The sequence below is a fragment of the Parasteatoda tepidariorum genome, chromosome 6 (genome assembly GCF_982258835.1).
Source record: "Parasteatoda tepidariorum strain Cologne lab strain chromosome 6, Ptep-v5.0, whole genome shotgun sequence".
Lineage (NCBI taxonomy): Eukaryota > Metazoa > Arthropoda > Arachnida > Araneae > Theridiidae > Parasteatoda > Parasteatoda tepidariorum.
Window position 1 is genome coordinate 80,148,210 of NC_141760.1, and position 26,774 is coordinate 80,174,983.

At 27.1% G+C, this 26,774-nt stretch overlaps 1 protein-coding gene across 2 annotated transcripts in view; it reads left to right on the forward strand.

Annotated features, from left to right (window-relative positions):
* The window catches only part of LOC107455055 (DNA-dependent protein kinase catalytic subunit), a 136,846-nt gene that overhangs the window by 90,491 nt on the left and 19,581 nt on the right, over nt 1–26,774 (forward strand). Inside the window, exons 61-80 of one of the 2 annotated variants that reach the window (XM_087166084.1) lie at nt 42–148; nt 588–719; nt 814–990; nt 1,653–1,737; nt 2,889–3,009; nt 5,736–5,874; nt 8,151–8,219; nt 8,646–8,756; nt 10,906–11,031; nt 11,671–11,769; nt 11,858–11,963; nt 13,902–14,010; nt 14,595–14,814; nt 17,575–17,707; nt 19,328–19,500; nt 20,609–20,771; nt 21,959–22,131; nt 22,207–22,329; nt 24,702–24,790; nt 26,050–26,137. In XM_087166084.1, the coding sequence (XP_087022210.1) occupies nt 42–148; nt 588–719; nt 814–990; nt 1,653–1,737; nt 2,889–3,009; nt 5,736–5,874; nt 8,151–8,219; nt 8,646–8,756; nt 10,906–11,031; nt 11,671–11,769; nt 11,858–11,963; nt 13,902–14,010; nt 14,595–14,814; nt 17,575–17,707; nt 19,328–19,500; nt 20,609–20,771; nt 21,959–22,131; nt 22,207–22,329; nt 24,702–24,790; nt 26,050–26,137 (2,543 nt within the window). The remainder of the gene's footprint in view (nt 1–41; nt 149–587; nt 720–813; nt 991–1,652; nt 1,738–2,888; nt 3,010–5,735; nt 5,875–8,150; nt 8,220–8,645; nt 8,757–10,905; nt 11,032–11,670; nt 11,770–11,857; nt 11,964–13,901; nt 14,011–14,594; nt 14,815–17,574; nt 17,708–19,327; nt 19,501–20,608; nt 20,772–21,958; nt 22,132–22,206; nt 22,330–24,701; nt 24,791–26,049; nt 26,138–26,774) is intronic. The other variant, XM_087166086.1, reaches the window with a different exon arrangement.

A 26,774-nucleotide genomic window follows, 5' to 3' on the forward strand; every position in this document is an offset into this window, starting at 1 on the left:
GTAGAAAAGGTTTTTAATCTCTGCTTTTATATTTGATTCAGAAGAAAAAAAATCAACTACTTGGATGTTGAAAAAAAGATTTCTGAAAGACAAAGCAAATTCTGAAGTTTTTGCTCGCCAAGAGCTAAGACGCCAAGATAGGCGAAAAGTATGTTATTTCTTTTATTTATTTCATTTTCAACGCCTTTAAATTCTTTAAATTATATTAATTTTTCAAACGCTTATAAAATTTACTTTTTTATCTCTTTCTAATACTCTAAGTTTTTCAATCTTCTATTTTTTACTTAGTTTTTTAATCTGCTAAATCTAATATTAAACGTTGTTTACTGTATGCTTATCATGTAGATCCAGGAATCTATTTTTTAAAACTAAATTTGGTCATTTTTTTTATTGAAATACCTCTAGAAAATGCCTAACTCCTGCTTACAACTATTCTTAAGTATTATTATTTTTATTTTAGATACATTTTAAATGTAATTCTCATTGTTTCTCCATAAAGTAGATTTTTAAATTGTTAAAAACTATTAAATATCACTTATTTGTTTATTTGCTTGACGTAATCTTTTGTATTATTAATTTTCTGACAGGAAATTTTGAAAGATCAGCGAAGTCATAGGGATGCACAAGTTACAATGTATCGTCAGTATCGTATAGGAGAGTTACCTGATATTGAAATCAGCAATTCAGCAATTATTCAGCCTGTGCAAGCTCTAGCAATGGTATAGCCATGTCTTTTTATAGCCATGTCTTTTTTTTTCAAATCTATATATTATTCATTACTTAAAGTAATAATTATTTTTCTATTCTAAACAGAATGATGTCAGTATTGCTAAACTTTTATTAAAATCACTTTTGTCTGCCATATGTACATCAGTTAAAGAAGATTTTCCAGAAGGATTTGAAGCTTTTTGTGCACAAATTGGCTCTTGTTTTGAAAACATTCTTCAAAAAAGCTATTTGTATTTCCCACCTTTAATGTCCTTTTGTTTGGTTAGTATATAAATATTTACGTGATTTGTGAAAAGTTGTAATTTTATGTATTATTAAATATATGCTTTTCATTTTTAAAATGTGTCTTTTCTCTTTTTAAGGAAATGCTAAGTTGACAAAGCATTGTAGATTTTTACGTTGAAAAACTTGGTTAAGTTATCTTTAAAATCAAACAGTTCTTTTGGAATTAAGCACTAAGCATTGTCCTAAGTAATTTCTTAAAATTAAGTAGTTAATGTGGTGAATATATTCCCATTAAATATTTTGTCTATACATTTTCTATGTTTTTTTCTGCCACACATTTAATTTAAATTATTATATTGAAATATTTATGGCTAGAAAATAAGAGTGGCACTTAAGATGTGAATTAAATTATAATTTATTTATTTATGCCATGTTCCTGAATATTATTGATATTTGAAACTGAGATTATCTAAAATTCATTATTTAATTCAATCTATTAATTGTTGTAAGCATTTTTACCTTATTACCTTATTTATGACTTTTATATTATTTAGAAATATATTATATCATTTAAAAATATAGAATATCATATAATTCAAAGTATATTTCTTGTATATATCTTTATCCTTTTTGTATACACTTTAAAACTTATTTTTAATTTATATTTGCTATTTACTTATTATTTTGCCTTTTCATAGGAAACCTTGAATGATTTCCCAAATATAAGGTTTGATGTGGAAACTGTGTTCAATGCTTGTATTGGAAGCAGTCAGCAAAGTATAGGTAAATTTTATAAATAATTTTACATTGCATTTAAAAACTCTGGTTCTAGCAATTTTGCAAGAAAAATCAGAAATTTTGATATTTTCCCATTGAATCTAAACTATTTAAATATTTATGAAAGAGTAATTTAAAAAAAAATGTGTGTAATTTTTCCTGTTCTATTTCAGCATTTAACAATGCAGGAAATGTGCATAGTAGAATTATGAATTTTACCATGTATTTACTTCTTATCGCAGTTTTCTTTCAAGACATTTCAAATGTACATATTTCTTTCTATTTACAAAACATTTTTTTTTTAATTCTAGTTTATAACATTAATGAATGAAAGCAGTTATTCTTCTTTTAATTCTGTTTCTAATTGAATGGTTGAATACAAATTTTGTCTCTACCAGATTTGATTATTTCATTATTACAGTTTTGTTTTTATAAAAAAATACTTAAAAAGTGTAAGAAATAAAACTGTCTAGTAGAATTAATTCCTCAAATCTCTCTGTTTTCAGTTCTTAAAGAAGTGCAATACTTTATTATATTCTGAATTATTTTTTAATAATAACATAGACTGTTTCTGTAACTTTAGTTTCTTGATTGTTCCTACTGTATCCTACTTAGTGAAAACCATTACAAATGTGACACAGAGTTTAAAAGACAGGTTTTGCATACAAGTTTTAAAAGAAATAATTTGGTCATGGAATAAAATATTATTGCATTATTTGTTTACTAGAGTTATTGTCACTAGAGTTGCACAATGGGTTATTGATGACGGTCTGAGAAACATCATTGAGAATGATCCAAAGACGTGCAATAAGAATTTTGATCCTCTGCAGAGAGGATGGCTTCCCTATTTTGGTAGTCTGATGACCTGTGGGGAAAGTCTGGCATTTTACAATAGACCTGTTTGAGCCATGGTGGCTCAGGGGATAGAGCGTTTGTCTAGACTTAACTAAACTGGAGTGTTAACTTAACTAAACTAGGCTTGAATGCTCGTATTTTATTCATAAAATAATTCGAGATAAATGCGGAAATTTATACTTCTATGTGCATTAAAATTTATAAATTTCAAGTTTGAAATTTACAGTTTTTCCTGTTAAATCATTGTTTAGATAAAATAGATTTTAATACACATCTTTTTTTAAAATTGTTTATTCAATCAGGAATATTGTTATTGGAGACACAGTTATTGGACGGTCTTGCAGTTGAACCTAAGCAAAAGAAAATCCGTCATGAAAAGCACATTTTTACTCAAGAATCCAACTATTGGATGAAGTTAGCTGAGTAAGTATTAAGAGTAACACATTTATTATTTATAATGTATTGAAAGTGAAAAATCTGTTAAGGTTATGCGTATTTTATGTGTTATTACTAATATATTTTTATGCCTGTTGAGTTGTTCAATATTAAATTAATTAAGGAATTAAAATTAAAAAATTCCATTACTTTCTGCAAAAAGATTTTTGCATATCAAAAATTTTAGAAAATTTCAGAAAAATTGTGTTCTTTAAATGTGCAGTGTACTCTATTTGTATTAAGAACTTCATAACTTAGCTTACTTACGTAATTTTTATATAATAAAAATTATTTAATTCTTTGGTGATCTTCAGTTTGAAAAGTCACATTTTGAGTATCAGTCTCTCCTGCTTAGAAAACTAGATGTTATAGTAGTAATAAATGGAGAGAATGTACAGTGCTCCAAAAAAAAAAAAAAAAAAAAAAAAACGGACCACCTTGAAAAACTTTTGATCTAATAACCTTCACATTCTAGGACTCAATCTTAATAATTCGAGGGATGGCCTAAAATATGCTAATTAATAAGTGCAGGCGATATTTCAAGTTATGAAATCAGATACAAAAACGAACTTTCTTTGAATAAACACAAATTTTTTTGACAGAGTCAGATTTTTGACCCACAATTATAGGGGGTAGTCTCAATCTGGGAAATATGGTCTCCATAGTGTGGTCAAGAGAGCAATCCTAAGTTTAGACTGTATTTTACTTTTTGCCATATCTTGAGATTTTTTTATAGCGAATCCAAAAACTCTTATACACAGTTATATACTTCGTTTATCCAAAGATAATTCCATGCAAAATAAATAATGGTAAATATTTATTATTGTTTATTATTTTATTTAATAAGAGACGAAATTTTTTTAATTAAAAGGTATACACTTTTTTACATCATTGCAAAGGGCGTAATTTTACATGGCAAAATACAAAATTTGAGTAAAATTATACAAATAGTTCCTGAGAAATCAGATTTTAAATATGTGACTCTTAATAATAAGGATAAACAAATTTTATTATTGTGTGCAAAAATTTTTCAATTTGCTAAAAGTTTCTCAGGATTTGGCGAAATAATATTAACATTATGGAATATATATATATATATATAGATAGATAGATATTTGTAAATTGGCAACACTTATAAATCATACATAGCTTTATTTGATTTATTGTTGCCTTTTAAAAATATGTATACACCAATTACTTAAGAAATCTAAAAATTTGATGCTTCTAAAATTTCTATTTAATTTTTTATTTAATTTTCCCCATAAAATACCTTTATTGCTACTTTTTGTTTCCCGAGTTATAATCGAAATATTAAAAAAATAGATAGTATAAAAAATAGGGGCAACACTAGATTCTTAAAACATTAAGTACCCAATTACAAAATGTAGATTTAAATAAATTCATAAAGTATTAAATAGATTTGAGCTGCAATGTATCAAATAAATAAGTATTGGTAATTATTCTATTGTCTAATTCAAAAGTAAGCTTTATAACAAAGTAACTTTTCTCTGTAGTTTGATTTGGGGCACACTGAAAGATTGTTATGGTTTATGCATTTGTTTTTATTTTTTTCAGAGAAATCAATTAAATCATATTTTAGAAACATCCTGCATCCTTTAGCAGCTCTTGTTTTTCACTTTTCTTTGAATTCAGACTCTATCACCCCTGTTCTAGAAGCGGAGTTTAGTGTCAAACTAATGCCTTGAAATTTTTCTCAATACATAATTATTATATATTTCTTAATATACAATTATAATTGCATATAATGTTTCTCAAAGTTTTTATTTTCATTATTTAAGTGTCTTCCTTACTAAAATACCATAAAATGCATTGTGGAGCCTGTAGCATCAGGCTCATAAAGGTGATCAAGCCGATTGTCAAAAAGCATAACCAATGTACGAGGCGCATCCAGAAAGTAAGTTTCCCTATTTTTTTTAAAAAAAACAACTCACACTTTCAGGAACATATTTATTGGCAACAAGTACAGCAACGTTTCAGCTATTTTTCAACGTAGCCACCAACTGAATTCAAACACTTGTTGTATCGTGGGATCAACTTTTGTATCCGTCTGTCGTAGAACTCTACCGCCTGTGAATGGAACCAGCATGTGCCGAAAAACACCCGAACACAAAATTCAACGCTTAGGACGCTGTCGGTATGGAAAGTGATATGCACGGTGTGGGCATTCTTGCTCATTGACTTCCATCCACATGGTGAAACAGTAAATGCTGACCGTTACTGTGAAACACTGCGGAAATTGTGACGTGCCATTCAAAACAAGAGGCGTGGAATGCTTAATGCAGATGTTGTGCTCCTCCATGACAATGATATTGCTCCCAGCAATTTTCACGTTTTCTTACACCTCAAGAAATTCCTGTCCTCCGGTGAGCGTTTTGACAACGACGAAGAGCTGAAGATGTCTGTCACACGCTGGTTCCATTCACAGGCGGCAGAGTTCTGCGACAGAGGGATACAAAAGTTGATCCCACGATACAAGTGTCTCAATTCAGGTCGTGTCTATGTTGAAGCATTGCTGTACTTGTTGCCAATAAATATGTTCCTGAAAGTGTGAGTTCTTTTCTTAAAAAAGATAGGGAAACTTTCTTTCTGGATGCTCCTCGTATACTATTAATTCAAAATTACATAAGATATAGTTTTTCTGATTACTTACTTTCTCAGACCTTTTATAATGTATTCCATGTTTATCTTGTTAGATTATATAGATCCATAAATGATTATGATGTTGTGAATGGAATTTTTTCTTTGACAATGGGCAAAAGAGACGACAACAAAAGAGCTCTGCAGCATGAGTGCTTAGGACAGTATTTTGAAGCTGCTATGCTCTATAATAAGGTAAAACTCTTTTGTGCGTTTTTGTTATCTATATTTTTTTTTTTAAGTATTAAATGCGTCTATTTTTATTTTTTCAATCTGATGTGTATTTTTTGAGATATCTCTACTTTAAACATATTATTCCCCATTTTGATTTTGCAATCAATGTTAATTTATTATAATACAATAATTTATACAATGTTAATCAATGTTAATTAAGATTTTTGTGAACAAAAATCTTAAATCCTGCAAGTCAAATTTAGGTAATTTTTTCGTCGAAAATCCAAATCTGCAGTAATAAGGAAGTCTTATTTAAAATTGCCTACATCTAGGAGGTAAAGTTGGCATTTTCAAATGGATTTTTTGATTATTTTTATTATCTTCAAATGCATTTTTTGAAAATATTTAGCACATATTTTTATATTTTTGATTGCATCCATATTTCTTGTGATATTTCATATTCATACATCTTGAGTATTATCTTACTGTTCTTAACAGCATTTCATGCAACCAGCATTAAAATCCAATTATTATTATTATTTTAATGTTAAAATGGCATACTTGGATTATTGACATTTCTGATTTTAATAAAATTTGTAGGAAATGTTATGTAAGAAAAAAAATTGAATCTTTGCAACTATATATTTTTTTAACAGTTTTGGAAGGATAAACCTGAATAGAATATGGTAATTTAAGTAACATACATCGTTTTACGTATGATAATTCTGTTTATGATAAGTGAACCATAACATGTACACATATTTTATATTGTTATATTTTCCAGAACATAAATATTTAAAGCTGATCTGGCACAGAGGACATTCAATTTTCTTTCAAATAAAACTTTTATCTTAGATTTGGGCTATCAAGATGCATTTATAGCAAAAATGAACCATAATGGTATACATTTCAGTGACTGCATACTAACAGGTTCTACTTAGATAAGCAAGATATGGAATGCACTTTTTCATGATATTAAAATTACAAAACTAAAATTTTAACTAAGTTTCCAGAGCATTATCTTCCTTCTCCAAAAATTAACAAATTTAAAATATGCTGGAAAAGGAGCCTTAAGGTATAGTGGAAATAAAATCTATTCTCAGATCCATGGTAACTTTTTTAACTTATATATAATGTGACCCTAAACTTTCAAGCCTGATTCTTAGTAGACAAATATGTAAAAAGCTAGCGTAAGTATTATTTTAAAAGTTGTGTTTTAAGCTCAATATAAATATCGGTTGTTTTCTTTCCTCAATCGAAGTGAACTTTAGTCACCCTTCTGTAATTTACTGTGGGGTAAGAGATCAAAGAGGTGTGAAGCTTTTGCAATTATATCTAGATGATTGAGGTATTGTTACTAACTTATATTTACACTGTAACCAAACCTAAATCTATAGGAGCTATAGTGCAAAAGTTTTAAAAGTTGAAAGAGTACAGTTTTGTACTTCATGCAGGGTTGGCTTTTTGCCAGCAGAAACTGGTTATAACTGATAAAAACTTGGCTAAAACTGGCAGAAACTAAAAATACGTCTATATTAGTTCTAGTAATTGCTTAATGACATTTTGTTTAAGTAAACTGAAAAATGTAACTCCATATAACTGTAACAAACTTTTTAATTCATTGTTTGTAAATATATATTATTTTGTTTATATTAATTATAAAGAGTGCAGTATATCAAATATTTATATAAAACAAATCGAACCCATTTCCTGAAACTTATTTTTCCTGTCAAGTTTCAACAACTACCCCAGCTGCTACATGGTGGTCCAGTTTTAAAAAATATGCAATAGATGAAAGTTTCACAAATCTTGCTTGTTCCTTGATGGCAATGCCTGCTAGTTCTGCTGGACTTGAGAGAATCTTCCCAAATTTCTCGTTCGTGCATAGGCAAATTGAGAAATTGTTTAGGTTTAGAAACTGCATCAAAACTTGTCTTTTGTTATAGATTACTGCAGAGTGCAAACAATGAAATATTTGATTTTGAACGGTGATAATTTTGTAAATAAATTGTACTTTGCTTAACATTTAATTGTTTTTTCTATGAATTATCCATTGTATGTCAATCTCAGTACTTACTTTTATGTCATTTTCTGAATTTCTGCCACAAATGTGGCAGAAAAGGGTTTCCGCCATGCCGGTTTTAACCGGTTTCTACCAGTGATTTTAACCACTTTGGCAGAAACTTGCCAACCTTGACTTCATGAATGCCTTTTAGCAATAAAATGTTAATATTGTGTATCCTCCTACATTATGAATCATTTTATGCAAATGATCTCTTTTTTACCCTCTTTTTTAGCTATATGAAGAGGCATCAGATGAGCATGATCAGGCTGAAAAAGATTTTTGGGACAAATCTGTTTTGAATGTATGTACCAATATAATTTTTTATCGTAAATAGTCTATCAAAAATACAAAACTGGGGCAGTATATTCTATCAGTTGTAAGTTGTAACTATTTTAACACATATTTGTCTGCATGATGAAAATTTCTCATTTTACAATCAACCACTTAGTTGCCAAATGACGAAAGTTTATTTGTAAACTGCAGTAATTGATTTTTAAAAAATACTAACATTTGGTTAATCACTGTAAATGATGCTGGATGGATGTGTGTTAACTATCCTTTGCCCTAACTTTTATATTTTATTCTAGTATTATAAATCATTTTTCTAAATTTAAAATAATAGTCTAATCAGTTTTTTTTAAAGAAAAACTTAATCATTTATAAAATAAAAGTACCATATGAAAGTATTCTGAAGCAATGATCATCAAAGCAAAAATATTTTTTTCAGTGCCTTAATAAGTTATCAAAATGGGAGAATTTGGAAAGTGCGGCTCAATCTCGCTTTATGATTGATGAATCAACAAGTCTATTACAAATATGGGAAGATCAATACATGAAAGTAAGAAATAAAAAATTGATAAATCAATTAAGATAATTATTTGTTTCAAGTTTTTCATGTGAACTTTTATGTAATTGATAGATCTTTTAGCCATTTTAAAAGATATGTTATATATTTGCAATTATTTTGTAGCCATTAAACTATTAAGTAACAGCATTTTAGATTTATTCATAATATCTCAAATACTTAGCATTTTAATGTTTTTTTCATAACATTAAAATATTAATGACGTTTTGTTGTTGTTAGTTCATTGAATGAAAAAGTATTATTTTATTTCTCAGTACTGGAATAAAGTTATAAGTAACTGGGATAAAGTTTTTTTTTTTACTATGCTTGAAGAAAACTTCTTTATTATACTTAAAAAATAAATTTTTACTTAAAATGGTCATACCCATTTTTTTAAGTGAAAGAAAAATAAAAGCCCCTCATTATTTGCTCTGTTCCAATTAAATTGGTTGTTTTTATTAAATATTCAAGGGTTTTATTTATTTATCTTTTTTTATTCTTAAATTACAAAATATGATTAAGACAAATGTTCCCTAATGTTGGAATACAATAAATATTACATTCCCATTCCTTATAAGACTGTCTTAAAGATTTTTTTAAATTTATTGTAATTTTTTTCTATAATAATATATAACCCAAGCCCAGATATGCCTCAAAATACATCATCATAAAAAAAAGATTTTAAATTGAAGGCTGATGGAAAAATTTGTTCTTTGTATAAAAATTAAAATGTTGTTTTTCTCATTCATAAATATGTTATTTTTTTTTTTATGAAATAGAACATGTAAATATGCTTTTAGCGGAACAATTTATTTCACAGAAATAATTTGTTCAAAATTTTAAATCTAATTTCAGTTTTTCTATTCTGTACTGTAGCATTCAAAAATAAAAATCCTTAAATAATAAAAATAATGTATACCCTGATGTAAAAAAATTCTCTTTTGTTTGAAATTATGTGTTTCAAATCAATTTGTCTTATTATTTTTTTCTAATAAATATTATTAAATTCCTATTTATTAATGTGGTTCTTTACATTGAAATTTGAATGATTATTTAACTTATTTTATAAACTTACGATCCTATTTGCAAGCATATCATTCCACAATTTTAAAATACAATTTTAAACCACACCATCGACTACTTTTTCACCAAATGTAATACTCACATTGAAAAATTTAAAATTAAGTCTGAATAAAAGATATTCTTAGCACTAATTGAAGTGACGCTGAACAAAAAAGAAGAGAGCAAGATGCAGCATACTCATTAATGCACTTTCTTCTTCCTTCCTGTTTTCTTTTATCAGGGTAAAATAGGGCTAAATTTTTAATGTGGCTAAATGGCTAAACCAAAATTAATAACTATTTTTTCTTCCTGACTTAATGTCACTATTTTTCATATTAATAAAATCATTCCAATTCTATTTTAAGTTTTTTTACTGTAAATTAAACTATTTGACGGGGGAAAAGAGGTTTTTCCATTCCAGAGGTGATTGTGCTCTGAAAAAATTCCGGATTTTTCCCTAACTGCGCTCCAAAAATCTTAGGTCCAAAAATATCAAGAAATCATCTATCATATTTATATATAAAAATTCTTTAACATTTTATTTAAAAATATTAGAACTAGACTTTATACTTGGCATCTTTCATTTGTAAATATTTTTTCTGGGAAAATAATAAATGTGATTAGAGATAAAAAATAAACTTATACATAATTATTCCTTTAAATTATGCTGTATATAATTTATTTAGAATTCAATGTTTTGAAATTATCAAAGATTTAAATTTATAAATATATTATGCATCTTTAATGATTTTGCTCAAGAAATTTTCCGGATTTTTGAGTTGGACTCACAATTACCCCTGCCATTCTAGAATTTCAAAATTATGTCCTTTGAACCATAAATTTCAGCTCTTGATAAGTTTATTTAATATTAATCTTGAGCACATATCTGTTAATACTTTTACACAAAATTTCATTCCATTCTTGCTATGAGTTAAATAATTAACTTTATATTAATCTTGCATGTATTAATTTATTATATTGGGCTCTGTTTGAAACTTTTATTTATTTTTTACTTATTAATTTTTATAAAATTATATATAATTTTAACCGAAAGTGTAAATTTACATTTTAAATATTTTAGGATGTTTATTTACCATACTTAGTTCGTTCCAAGTTAAAACTGCTTCTAAATGGCAAGAGTGACCCATCATTACTAAACTTTTTTGATGAATCCCGTAAAGATGACGAGAATAAAACACACTTAGAGGTAAGAAACCAAAAGTTTTCTTTTTAAGAAATGAAAAAGTTCATGAATTTATAGATTTCTTTTAGAAAATTTGTTACTAGAAAATATTTAGTTTTAAAAAGGTAGGATATTTTTGCAACTGATCTGTTGATTATTTACGAGATGTAGGGCATTCTTAGGAAACTTTTATTCGTATCTAATTTTGGAGAAATTGTATTCTGGCAAAAATTATCATTGTATTGAAAAATTCATTTTGAATTCTATAATTAAAGTTCAAAAACTTATTTTTCTTTTAAATAATTGATTTTAAATAATAATATTTTAGTGGCTTTCAGAATGCATTTAATCATATTTTACTGAATGTAATGGCGAATCTATGACAAATGTCTCAGAAAAATCCATCTAAGTTCATTTTAAATATAGTTCAGAAAAAATCATGCTTAGTAAAGTTGGATCCATAGCAAAAAAATTTGCCTCTCATTTCAGTTGTAATTATAAGTAACTTATGATTATTCCTATAAATAAAATGACAGCGTTGCATTTTTTATAATTTTAACATGCTGTGTTCAAAAAATCATCTGCCATCACTGAACATAATCAGTGTTTTAATTACAAAATGTCATAGATAATCTAATTTTCTAATATAATATATTTATCTAGATTCATTTCAATGAAGAATTAGCATTACTATATGTAGTGCAAGACAAGTTTAAAATTGCTCGGCAGTACAGTTCATCTTGTTTACACAAATTTCTGAAGGTAGTTATGATCTAATTGCTCTTGTTATTTTTTAGAACTTGAAATTAATTGTAATTTGTTGATTATTGATTTATAAATTATTTTTTAGGAATGGCAAACCCTTAGTCAAGTAGCTTTAGAAATGCAGCACTCAGTTTTGCAAAATTTGCAAAAATATGTTGAGTTAGATGAATTTTTAAATTTAATAGATCGAAGTATGTTATATATCTTTGTTATATATCTTAACACTGTTATATATCTTTTATTATAATAATATCGATTTATTTTTTTGTCAAAATATTATATTATTAAAGTAAATGTTAAACTATTTGAAAAAGAATAAACATACGACACCTGAATGTGTTATTTGCAAAAATTTTATTTATTTATGCAAGAATTTTGTTGGAGAAAAATTAACACTTACAACATATATATACTCTAAACATAATTTATTATACTGTTATCAAATTTTTCTCCGCATGGGAATTTTTTGTTATTTGAAATAAAATATGTCGGTTAAGTATTACTCAGAATGACTTATTTTATGAAAAATTACTATACTCAAATCTGGTATATTTCATTATTATTTCGGCATGTAGGAAGTATAATAAATGTGTCTTATTAAAAAGGCAATCTATTATTGTAGAATTTAAACTTTAAAAATATGAGAGTTAGTTAATAGTATGACAAAACTCTAGAATGAATTAAACTTTTACAATTAAAATATCTATATATATAAATATAAAAATTATCTAATCTTTTACAGCAATGTTCTGAAAATTTTTTATTTTTTTGCTATATATTCATTAATCTTAATAAATACTCTGTGTGATTTTTATTAAGTATTTAGAAGTATGTAATTTAAAATTGTAATTGTAATGTAATTTTAATGTAAATTTTTAATTTAATAGGAATTGGTAAATTTAAATTATTGTATTTGAAAATTATTTTTTAATCAAAATGTATGAAACAACAATTTTCTGACAGTATTTGTCATTGATCTAGCTGTCCTGGCCCTGCTAATTAGAGAACTAAAAGATTGTTTAAAATAAATTTTCATTGTTTAATTAAAAAAATTTTGCAACATAAGATGTTTAATTTTTTTTAATCTTTCCTCTGGAAGGATTTTTACAACACATTCATATTTCAGAAATTCTCTTAAAGACTATCGATTAAAAATATTTTAATACATGTTTTCAAAATACCTGAAAAAGTAAATGTATACATTGTTTTAACTATCACAACTTAAAAAGTAAGAAGAAAAAAAAGAAAATGGGTAAATTTAGGGATTTGTGGAATCTACTAGTGTGTGGTAAAATATTTTAATTCCATTCCCATTCATTTCATTTTTAAAGGGGATAACATTTCTATGGTCAACTGATTTACAATATAACCTTAGTAATGTAACCAAGGAATTTGATCTTAAGTTTGTATTTTTATATAGCTCACATTTTGATTTATATCCTCAATAAGACTTCAATTTTACATCAGTTTTACACAACACTAAAAATTTATTCTTTCTGAAATGCAGTGTTGCATTTAATACAACTTTTAAGAATTAAAATTCCACTTGCTAACATTTGTAAAATTGTAATAAAGAAGACATAGACTAGACTTTATTAAAATTATTTCATGCTCAAAGGAGTGCTGATTTCACCATCACTAAGTGAATTTTAAAAAATTCATTCATTGAAATTTTCAATATATTTTTGATTTTTTAAATTTGTGTTTTAAAATGTTTGGTTAACCTGTTTTATAAAATGGATAAAATATGGATTTTTGTAAAACAAGTGTTAAAGTCAAATCAGATTATAAAAAGGACTGTAATGCAGAAGGTATTTTTTTATTTTATTCTAGTGCATTATTGTTAGTTGTTTACAGAATTGAATTTTTAAGTAATTAGTGTGCATAATTTTTCTCAACTGAGGTGTAAAGAATGTCCTTATTTAATGTGTGAATGCTGAGTATTTTTAATATTGAGTATGATAAATGAGTTTGACTTATACACTTATTCTGCATTATATCTAATATATGTGACACTTTTCTTGTCAGTACCAAAATTAAGTAAATTCTGAAAGCATTTAAATAATTGGTTTATTTTATGGTTTTGGCACTCTTAAAACTAATACTGCTTTTTATATTATTTTTTATAGACAACTCCTATCAATATAAATCTGCAATAAAAACTTTAAAGTACTGGCAAAAACGACTACCTAATGCGATTGATCCAGTTGACATATGGGATGATGTAATTGCAAATAGGTTTGTATATCTAAAAAAATTCTTTTATGATTTTAATAAATGCTGCAACTTTTGTTTGAAGTGCCAAAATGTTTCTAATATAGATTGTTGTGTGAAAAAAGAATTTTTTTAGTCATTCCTTTGCATTAAGTGGGCTGTACAAATTTGCATTAAATATTTTTCTTCCAACATAATTGTTTTATTTATTTTTTTATTTATTTATTTTTTTTAAAAAGTGTAGAATCAAAAAAAAAAAAAGGAACGTTTTGTTGCAAGTAAGGATTAAAGGGTTGGTTTTTTTGTTTTTGGTAAGAAAATAGATTTTTTCAATTCATAAGTACTTTTGAAAAGCTAAAATGTTAAGCAAATGTTTTTAAAATATTTTCTGATTTTAATAATTATACATATTTTTTTAACGTTGAAGGTAACGTGTATGTAAAATTTACCCTCAGGGTTAAAAAACCCTACCCTACCGTTACCCTCAGGGTTAAAAAAAATCATACTAGATAATTTATTTACATTGTAAATTATTATATAATTCCTTATTATAAAATTCCTTTAACTGTCTTTTTCTTTACATATATATTTTGAATTTTCTTCTTTAGACAATTGTATATACAGAAGTTGGGAGATAAATTCGGCAATCAAGTTGAAAAAATGGAAGTTTCATTGTCTGATAGTTTGAATAATGACAGCATACATGAAGATGATTTTAAAAGGATTGCTTTAAATACATCAGTTCACATGAAGATACGTTTTGCTGAAAACTGTGCTGCAAAAGGAAATTTTCCAGTAGCAGTATCCACTTTGAAAAATATATACAGAGTAAGTTATTATTTATTTTCATAAAACATAATTTGATGAAATAAGGAATTCTTGGAACATTTTTTTTTAAAAATTTAAACCTGTTGCATTAGATTTTTATGGTTACTGCATAACTTGTATTTATAACATTAAACCCCCTCAAGTCCTGCTAGCTGCCTCACCATGGCGAGGGGGTGTCACTGGGCGGAATGGGCGAAGTACGTCGAAAGCTTAGCTCCTGGTAGGGCCACCCTAGGCGTGAGGGCAATTCCATTATGCCCAGCTAATGCTAGCAGGTGAAACTATGGAGCTAAATCAGTCTTCTACCTTTGGTGCTCCAGGTCCCTTTCGGCCAACAGAAGCTGTAACACTTTCCCCTGTACCCCCTTATCTATTTTTTGACTTTCTGGACATTTTTGGACTTATGGATTTAGTCTAATTGGGATGGACCTCTTGGGGATTAGAAACGAACAAAACATAACATAAAATCTATTAAGTTGATTATTAAAATCTTATTTGGAATGCTTAGGAAAATATTATGCACAGTCAATAAATATTGAGGAAAAAAGCCATTAAATACCAAATATTTTAATTAAATAATAAAAGTGTGCCTGAAATGGATTTGTAAGCCTTGCAATCGCTTGGTAGCAGTAACTGTCATATCAGCTGTGATAAAAGGATGATATTGAATCCATTCCCTTTCTGAAAGTGATGTGTAATTTAGGACCAATAGCAAAGGGCTGTTTATTTTCTGTGTTCTGAAGCTATGGTGCTGGAGTCAATTATCAGAGGTCTTTAGAAAAGTTAGCAAAGCTAGGAAAGGCAATCAAATTGAAAAATATTGAACTTTTTATGATAGTTTCAGACTATACACAGCCATGGAAATAAGGAATCCTTTGTAGTCCTCGTATTGTAGTTTTTCTTAAAAATTTAAACCTGTTGCATTAGATTTTTATGGTTACTGCATAACTTGTATTTATAACATTAAATATATTAAGTTGATTATTAAAATCTTATTTGGAATGCTTAGGTAAATATTAGGCACAGTCAATAATTGTTGAGGAAAAAAGCCATTAAATACCAAATATTTTAATTTAAAAGTGTGCCTGAAATGGGTTTGTAAGCCTTACAATCGCTTGGTAGCAGTAATTGTCATACCAGCTGTGATAAAAGGATGATATTGAATCCATTCCCTTTCTGAAAGTGATGTGTCATTTAGGACCAATAGCAAAGGGTGTTTCTTTTCGAAGTTAGCAAAGCCAGGAAAGGCAATCAAATTGAAAAATATTAAACTTTTTATGATAGTTTCAGACCATGCACTGCCATGGAAATAAGGAATCCTTTGCAGTCCACATCTATAAAAAGTCCTGTGTCACTTCCTCTACAGTCCAGATCTGTGTATCCAATTTCTTTGTTTACTATGAGGTAGAAAAACCCCTGTAAGGAAATCTGTTTCAAAGGAGTGACAAGTCAAAGTGTGAATATAGAAGCATAACGTTGAGTGACTAGTGTTTTAAAAGGGCAAATTTCTAAACTGCTATAAATAAAAGTTATGATAATGTATCTGATTTTTTATTTATTAATTGTACTTAATAAGTATATATATACACTTTCATTTTGTTATTCATAACATAACTTAGCTTAACAATAAAAATCTCCACTTTTTTTAAATTTTTGTAAAATTCTAATAATTTTTCCTTATTTTCTTCATTGTTTATTGTTAGAAATGTATGTGTACCCAATATTAAATATTGAAAAGCCATAGTAAATGCTCATCTATCAAGATGAGCATTTTACGGAGCTAATATTTTAAATCGGAACAATTTTTTTCATCTTTTGTTTTTTTGTGCTAAACCCCATAATAAGGATAGTTGGTTTTACTATATTATATACCAGTGGTTTCCAACTGGCGGCCCGTGAAACCTTTTTGTGTGGCCCGCGAGCTAAAATATATTAGTTGTCTTTCTTTTGCGGGCAATTTTCTTAAAAAATCTCTATGGGTTTAGAATACTTTTTTCGTTAATAAAAACCTAATTTCTTCGTTTCTGTGAAATTTATCATACCAACGGTGCAAAAAAAAATTTTGCTCTTTTGCATCCAAGAAAATATTTATTCAAATACAAAAATAATCGTATATGTTGCTCTTTCTATTTCATTTTTTTGTATTTTGTGAATATAATTAGCATGTGTGAATCAGAAATTTTCTCGAAGAAATTCTCCGATTTAACTTTCTGAAACCACTCATTTTGGATGAAAATATATACACAAACACATTTGTAAATTTAAAATGTAAATATCTATTCTCTGGTGGTTGCAGCAGACAAACCTCAATTTTGTCATTGAACATTTTGTGTGCTACTATGTAAGTTTTAATATCAACCTTTTTAAAGATTTATATTTTAACAATTAGATATTTGTTTAATACATGGGTGCACATTAAAGTTATTGTAGCCTGAATTTTTTAATATGCAATCAAATATTTTTAAAAGTCTACATCTTATTTTAATTTGTAATTCAATACTTTTGTTTTGTACAACTTGATAAAAATCTGACAGTAATATTTAATGTTCCTTCAAACATAAAAGAGTCCTACATAAAATTTTGATAAAGTTGCGGCCCGCCATTTGATTTGTGTTTTTAATTGTGGCCCCCGGCCTCATGTAAGGTGGGAACCCCTGTTATATACTGTAAAATTATATTTATATTTAACCTTTTTTGAAAAATATATTTTAATAACTGAGACTACTGTATTAATGTTACTTTTTTGTATTCACTTCTTAGGATTCTCGTTCTCTTGATGGATCGACCTGGTCAAAATTTATAGAAGCTTATTGTTCTGTTAACAATCAAAGAGTATTGCAATCTCACTCAGAGAAAAGCTTAGATATAGCTGTTGGTTCATATAAACAATTAGGTATAGGGAAGTCTCCTTAAACTCTGAATTAATCTACTTATTTTATTTATTACATTTTATATTTAAAATCGGTATATTATTGAATTATGATTTGAAATTGAAATAACATGGGAGTGTACAACCTGCAGCACTTGAATAGTCAATATCAAACACCCAGCTTCTCACTCAAAAATCTTTGGAAACGAAATTGTGCAACTAACTTATGAAATGTTATTTTTTTCAAACTAATTTCAATATCTTTGGAAAAAAAGTTCTAAAATGTAGAGGTATGTACTAAAAACAACAAAATGTAAAAAATATTTTAAATTTTTTTATTTTTTAAATTTCTTTTTTTTAGAAAACCAAGGCATGTTTTGAACGAACGTAATAAAGAAATTTATTTAAAATCAAAGTAATTTACATTCAGTAAAAATAATAAAACATTTTCTACAGTCTGAGTGCATTATCTAAGTTTTAAGTTCACTTTATAAATATGACCATTTCTTAAATTGATTCATACAGCATGAGTCTTAAATTCGTAAAATAAGTACACATAAGAACTTTACATATGCATCTCTATGGTCACTTTATTCGACATGATACTATTACAAAAAGTTGTGATATACCCTTTAACCTTCGCTACTTAAAATTTGAAAAGCCGTTTTATGCTTATGTCAGCACTGTAGTAACAAACAATAACCCTGACTAGTAATAAGCTGTAATCATTTACATAAAATCAGACATTAGAAAAACTATAAATTGAGATTTAAAAATATAAAAACGTAGCTTCAAACTTTATTTCCAGAAACAGCACAGACAATGTGTGTTCCTTATTTTGCCCAAATACAATGTTTGGAGAGCATTATGGATGGTTAACTATGATAATGACTAAACTTAAACAAATACACTAAAAAATTAAGAAACATGGTAAACTTCTGGCGTATTCCTCAGCCAATGTTGTGTTTATTAGGCAAAGTGGGAACAGTTCATCCAATATTTTAATTGTGATCCTATATTATCATTTATAAGATTACTCCAAGCTATAGATATTTTATCAGATTTCAAAGCAAGATTATGTTGTTGTAATACAAATAATTTTCATTAAATGTTTCCATACTGAGAAAGGTGCTTGTTTATAGGACCAAAATTACATAATGTCTCTTTTTTGCAATTATTTGAGCTTTATTTTTGTTATTTTGTTTATTCATGTGCAGCGCAAAGTGTATCTCATTTTAATTTGGATGTATCCTTTCTTTATGGAGATTGTTTTGATTTCTATTTTATATATTTCTAAATATGGAAAGAGTCTAAAAAACAAGTTGTCTACAAAAAAATGTGAAACAAGAGACAAATATAACTTTTGAAAGTTGAGTCAACGATTAAGGCTTTACATTTGGATGTGAAAATGAATTAGAAATAGCAACTGTAAGGTGTCCTTATTTTTTATTTTATACATACAAGAGCAAAAATTGAAGTAGCAACTTTGCCAACCTTGCAATTGTAATGTCACTTCTGTGAAATTCATCTATTGTCCTTTCTTATTGTTTTGTTGTTATGTTATTATTATTTTTTTTATTCTTATAAAATTTTTTAACTTATTATTTATATTAAATGACGTATTTTACTTCTTTTTCCTTGCAGGTGAGCTAGAGAAGAGATGTGGTTCAGGTGTTTCCCAAAAAAAATTGCTTAGTGAAACTTTAGAGCTCATCGCTAGAATGTTTATGAAAGATAAAAGTTTATTTGATACTATTACAAGTGAAAACATGACTGTTATTTCATCCTTATCCAATGGAAAATCAGATCTAACAGAGGTAAATATTAAATGTACATTTATATTTCTAATTTATTAACCTTTAATTGTTTACCTCTTGTGATTTTTTTACTTGATTCAACTTTTGCCACTTTGTGATTTTTAAATTTTATTTTGCTGTACGTTTTTTACATCTGTATTTATATGTATCTATTGCCATCCTGATGTTTCGTACTGTATGTTCTTTGGATTAAAATCTTTCTCTGTATACCCTATATAAAGAGGGGGGACTATTTAATGCTGATATTTGTATTTTAGTTAATAGAAAATAATTGAGAAATTAATTTACAAAGTGAAAACCAAAACATTTTTTATCTATAATCTTATTTTTAAATACTGCAAGAGAGTAAAACTGAGCACTATTAAAATAATCCCTGTGTTCTGTCATTAATTTTAGAGTTTCTTGTTTTTAGTTTGATTCATAATCCTAGTTGAAATTTGCATATTTTCATGTGAGATAAAATTAAATATTGTTTTTTTTTTTTTTTCTTCAAAATTTTTGTTTGGACTTTTTTTTTTATTAAATATTTTTAATGGTATTATTTACAAATAATCTAAGTGTATCCATAGTTTTAATAATTTTAGTAAAAAAATAATAGTAAATGTAAATAAGTCTGTTTTTATTTTACCAGTAGGTTTTAATTTTATTGTAATTCTCCAGAAATCATTAAAAAAAAGAGCTAAGTTTACTTTTATAGTAGCAAATCCAGTGAGAAGGTTTTATTTCATTTTCTTTCTTTTTCTTTTTTATTATTGCTTTTTTTGACTCAATGTAATAATAGAATTAAATTACGCTTAACTTTAGATTGGTGTCATAAATAGCAATTTTCCGAACCATTTTGATTTTTTTCTAAAAAAACTTTAGATTTAAAATAACTAGAAATAAATAATTTATAATAGTTGAAGCTTACTCATAAATCATTATGAATGTTAAGTATTTGAAATTAGATAAGCATGGAAACATTTAATAAATGCCAAACATGCTTACAATGAAATAATAATTATATTCAATTTCAACTTAATTTTTTATTGTACCATCCAATCTAGAGAAGATACTATTTTATATTTTGATCATTTTATTAAGAATGCTGATTTTTTTATTTTTATAGATAGTTTCTGAAATTCTAGACCAAAGCTATTCCTCTTTAAAGAATATAACTAAGGGTACTTCAGGTCTTGCCAACCCTGTAAATGACACAAACAGAAAAAGTGTTGCTGCTGCACACATGGAGTTAGCAAATTTTTGCAACCGATACTTGTGTGCTGAAAATGGTAATTATATGTTTAAAAAAATTATAGTTTTCACATACTGATGTATGTATTGTAGAAAAATTATTTATTTTAAAATATTATTTATTTAATGCATATTGAGATGAATGGTTTCGAAATAACTTATTTATCTTTGAAAATGCATTTTTTATTAATTTAAATATAAGCTTATGCAGCTGACCGCAGCTTTTAAGTCCAGTACTACATTGCCAGCCGGAGCTGAGCAGGTGTAGCTACTGCTAGGATTACTATTATATATACTGTTGGAAAACTGAAAAATCATTGCAGTATAATATAGCGTTGATCATTAGGAAAAATATTAGTAAGTGAATTGGTTAATAAGGAATAATTTTTGAACAAATAGTATAAAATAAATATAAGGTTAAGTGCATTCAGCTGCTGCCATAAGCACATAATGCTAAGACAATTATACCTCTTCATTGATGCAGATAGATGTTCGTCAATAACATCGTAACAGCTGTATGCATATAATTTTAGGAATTAGTAAAGATTTGAATGCTATTTTTATAATATTAATTTGTTTCCCATTGTGTTATAATTTTAAATATTTTCATCTTACCTGTTTTCCTGTGTAGTAGATTCTAAATCTGAAGAATTTGCTGCAGAGAAAAAGATTATTTTTCAGGCTTTTCAAAATGTGAAAGAAAAATTTATGTGGCTATACGAATCTAATACTGATACTAATCTGAACACTAACACTGTAACTAATGTAACCAATGGCTTCTCCACTTAAAAATTCTCTTAAAAACTATACAAATCTACTTACACTAATTAATCTGTTCCTGAAAAATCTACTCCATAATTGATTTTTCAGCTGCGCTTCTCTAGAATCAAGCAAAAAAAAAACTTTTTTCTTGTAACAAACCCTTTAATTTAATAAAGGATCATAAAAAATTCCAGCATGTTAAAGAATATACAAGAAGAATATAACTATAATGTTTATCATTTAAATAAAGTTATGATTTTAAATTAACTATTCATTTTTAAATGTTGATCTTTTTTTTTTAGTCTTTTTTTAATACTTTATTAACATTATTTATTTAGTATTTTTTATTATTATTGTGATATTTTTTTTCAAACTTCTTGACATAAAATAACTTAAGAAATTCTCCTCTTTGCTATATTTTTTTAATTACTATCAATGCATTTTCTGTTCCCTTATTTTGTAGCCAAAAGTTTTGATCTTAAAAAGATTCCATCATTCAATGAATTCCCGAGAATTCTTATCGAATCCCTTCTTGATGCTTTGAAGTATGGATCCACAGATGCCCATCTACTCTTTCCCAGACTTTTACAAATCATTGAAAATGATTCATCTTGTCTTCAAGTGTTTGAGGAAAAAGTAATATTAATATATTTTCTGTTAATCACATTCTTCCTGTCTATGCAATTATAATGAAAATTTTTCATCCTAAAGGTTTCAAAAATGCCATGTTGGTTGTTTATTGGATGGATTGATCAAATGGTTGCCTTATTAGACAAGCCAGAGGCCAAAGCAGTTCAATGCATCATTGAAAAAATAGCTGTCACCTATCCCAATGTAAGTTTTATATATATATTTTTTTCATTTAAGATTTGGATAATAATGCCCCATTTTTTTTATTCTCTTAAATATTTCAGTTCTTAACATGGTTTTCTATATCTTTAATGCTTACTTTCAGCTTCATGAAGGGAACTTATTTTGATCAAGGAAAATTAGGTTGAGTTATTAAAATTAAGAACGCCCAGTGGCTGAGTGGTAGCGCTCCACGCTCCGGTGCCACAGGTCCTGGGTTCGATCCTCGGGCTGAGCAAGGTTGACTCAGCCTTTCATCCCTTCAGTGGGACGATAAATGAGTACCAAAAATACTTGGGAATTTAACACTGTAGGTTCCGCGTTCGACTGACCACCTAACCGGAACATCTGCTCCTGCACCCCAATGTCAACAAAACTGAGATGGACATAGTAGGCCTTGGCCCTCTATGGACTGTTGCATCTCTGAATTTAGTTTTATTAAATTTAAGTGTTAACCGGTGAAATAAATATTATATAAGGGTTGTCCAAACATTGTGCCACACTTTTTTTCTGTATTTTTTACTAACTACCTCCTCATCACAATGTATCACCTTTTGTTGTATGACCTAAATCCCATTCAATGCTATATTGCTTTATTACCTAACAGTAATGATTATATGTGTCTAATTTTGTTTGAAATAAAATTAAGGTTTTCTACAAAAAAACATGATAATAATGAAATATTGACATGAAAAAACTATTGTGAACTGTAGTATTTTGAATTATGCTATTTGCATCATTTTTTTATTTTGTCTTTTTAGATTGTTCGAAATCTGTTAAAATGACCTGCATTATTTTTTTAAGAGTGTTAATGCCCAGAAAGATTTTATTATAATTTTAAAGGGATACTAAGGATCCTTCATAAGCATCAGTTTTTTTTTTCTCTAGAAAATAATATCAAAGTGAATACAAAATAAATGCATGGAAGAAAACAGTATTTAACTGATTTAAAATTTACATAAAATGAAAACAATGTAAAAAAATAATTATAAATATTTGTTGAGTTTAAAACTTTTTTTTAAAGTTTTTTTACTAGCCTAATTAATTCCCTCAACTCCCTTGTTGCGAATCGTCTCAATTTCTTAAACCTCCTTCTTCTCAAACTGTTATTTGTCGGTGGTTTCTAATTACATGATTATTTTAATTGCATAATATAAATGTATCTGCTTACATGTCATAGGTTAATTATAAAGTTCTGGCTTCCTGCACACTGCCATTGTTGCATAGCAATGCATGAGACTGATCAAAAAAGTTTTCAGCATTTCTTATACTGCCTGACAGCATTCAGGCTTACTTCAACAAACCCTTTTAACTTTAAGCTAGAATATATCTATCTAATATATCATCTATTACTCAGTGGTTTAAAGAAACGTTATATTATTTCCTAAAATCTACAGTTTTTTTTTTTGTTTCTTACTGTGGATTTACAAAATTATGTAATTGATTTGTGTAAAGGCTTTTTGATTTTATTGAAAAAAAATTAATTTGCTTAAAAGTATTTTTTAAAGAAATTTGAAGTTTGCTTTGTATCTTATAACACTAATATTTGCATGCTACAGCAGGAAACTGCATTCATTATTGATCACCAATTCCATGACACTTATAGCAAACTTGAACCTATCATTAATAGGATATACTCATTTCAACTTCAGAAATATGTACCAATCGATAACTAGTCACATTTTATTTATCTAGTGTAGCAAAATTGACAAATAACTGATCTTACAGCCACAATGTAAATGTTTGCCTTAACTTTGTCCAAAATCTGACCAAATGCCAGTTTTGAAGTGTGTGTGTCCTCTCTTAATTTTGTAACTGAACCGGTCTAACCTCTTTCCTGATTTTGAATAAAAATAAAAGTTTATGTAAACTGTTACAGAGAAAATAAAACAGTTAAGAAGTCCCCTCAATGATCAGCCATCTAACAGGTTATACTTAATAAACTGCTTAGATTACATGCTTATCCATTCTTAAGTAGCTTCAATGCCTTCCTTTCTACTGAATTAGTTGTATGTGTAACTTAGATCCCAACTCTTGACTGATGAAACTCTGCTACCATATAACTTTAATGGAAAAATGTTTTTAATGGGAACGCTTTTAGACAAGGCTGTCCAATTTTGTTTGATGTTGAATTATTTGATATACTAAAATGATGAAATTATATTTAATCCTTATTGTTTAATTAACAACTCTTGAAAGTTCTAAAGAAAAAATTTCATAATTTTACACTTGTCTTACAAACATTCATGATATCTAGTTTTAATTTTCAGAAATAACTTTCTTCTTATTTTATGTTTTTTTTTTATTTCTGATATTTACTAAAGAAAAGTTTTTATTTTTGATTTCTTTCTTTGCAGGCTATTATTTATGCACTTCACTTAAGTTCTGGAAGCTATAAGTTTTCAAATTCGAAATCAGATAGTTCTAATAAGAAATTTGTTGATAAGTAAGTATAAGCTGCAACTTTTTATAATACCAAGGATTTTTTTTATCTTTAAACATTGTGGTTCAAAATTTTCATATTAAATAATCATTAAAGGCACATTGGACAGAACATTAACTTGATATATTGTTTATGTTTTGAAATGCATTTGCAATCAAATTTTTCAACTCTTGTCCCAGGTTTTTATTGTTTAAGGTATTAATTTTTGTCCCAAGGTATTAATTACATTTAATTATTATGATAATTAATATTCAGAAAACCACTATTCTTAATCTTTGAATAAAGTTTTTTTTTAATTAAAATAACAGTCATGAGTAGTTTTTTAATATTTCCAATTGTATTTCAGTTTTTTTTATTGAGTGACTCTAATAAGATTTAAATTATGTTCACCTAGTACAGTGTGATCCAACCTTAATATACCTGAACTTAAATTTAGGAATGTGAAAAAAAGAGGCACTCCCAATGGAAAACCAATAGCATATTTTATTAAAAACTTTTATTAAAATTTATGTATTAAGAAATTTTAATATTATAATTAGTTAAATATTCCATTTCATTTCAGGATAGAGAAATTAATGTGTTGATTGGCTCTTTTTTCTATTTATTTATGCTTATCAATGTCTACTGTACGCTGAGTAAGGCAAAGCCTCTGGCTCCATTCCTCTGAAGCATTTCCAATTCAATGTATTGTTTTTTATTTGATTTGTGATAACAATTATTTTTTTTATTTAATTTGTGATAGTGATGGGTTTTGATTTAATATGTGGTAATGATCCTTCTTGATTTAATTGCGACTTTAAAGCGCTGCTGATGTAATTAATATAATCCTGAAAGAGTATTACATTAAAGCTCAAAGTACTAAGAAGGAATTTTTTCCAAATGCTAAATTAAAATATTTTCTCTATTACGAAGGAAGAGCAAACACTAATAAAAGTGAATAGTTGGGCCATGGGTCGTGGCCATATGGACCTTATATTGTAATACTGTCCGTGACTACTTAGAATTTCTTCATCTTTTAAATTCATTTTTCTACATTTCTGTTGACATTAATCTTTTGTTTAAAAAGGACTTTTTCTTTAAACTGTTGATAGTAGAATTTTTAATAATATTAATCTGCAATAAAAATTTTAAAGTAAACTTAAACCCTTTTACATGTTAATAAATCAATAACCAGTCTAAAATGTTGTTTTTAAAAAAATCTTGAAACTCAAATGCTAATAGTTTTATTAATACATCTTATTGAAATATTTTTTATCTTTTAGAATAAAAGCAATTCTGGAAAAGGAAACATTGATAACTGATTTTGTTACTGCTCTTGATCACCTTAGTGTTCCCTCAGTAATTTTCAAGGTAAATAGTTTTAAGTTATTTTTATGGTGAGAGTTTTTAATTGGAATGATAATTGTTCATAGGAAATAAGGTTATTTGGTTTTGAAATCAAACAAATGCTTCTCATATATTATTATTTAGAATTTAACTTGCTGCTAAATGCCTATTTTGATAGTTTTTAAAATATCTATGTGTAAAATGTATTGAGTTATTTTCTGACTATGTCTTAATGGAGAAATTTAATATTTTGGCAGAACTTAGTATTTCTTAAGTTAGTAAAACTGCTTTGAAAAAAAGAAAACTTGAGCACTGACATCATTCCTGTTGATTCTTATGTAAAATAATCTCATGTGTCAAAATGTGACCCTTGTTTTTCTCCGACTTTAACCTTTTTCTGCATATACCTCCTACATTTACTCTTCATGGTAATTTTATGGCCATTGGTAAAGAAAAAAGAACTTTTTATTATTAACATTAAAAATATATCCAGATATTGATATTATTGTAGGGTGAATGATTAAAAGAATGTAGTACAGGTGTGAGAACAAAAAAATCTAGCACTTTTTTTTTACATTCTGATAGGCAAATTTCTCTTCTCATTATTAATGTAATCCTCTTTTAAGACCCTCAGAAAATTTAATAGTTAAATTAATCCTTT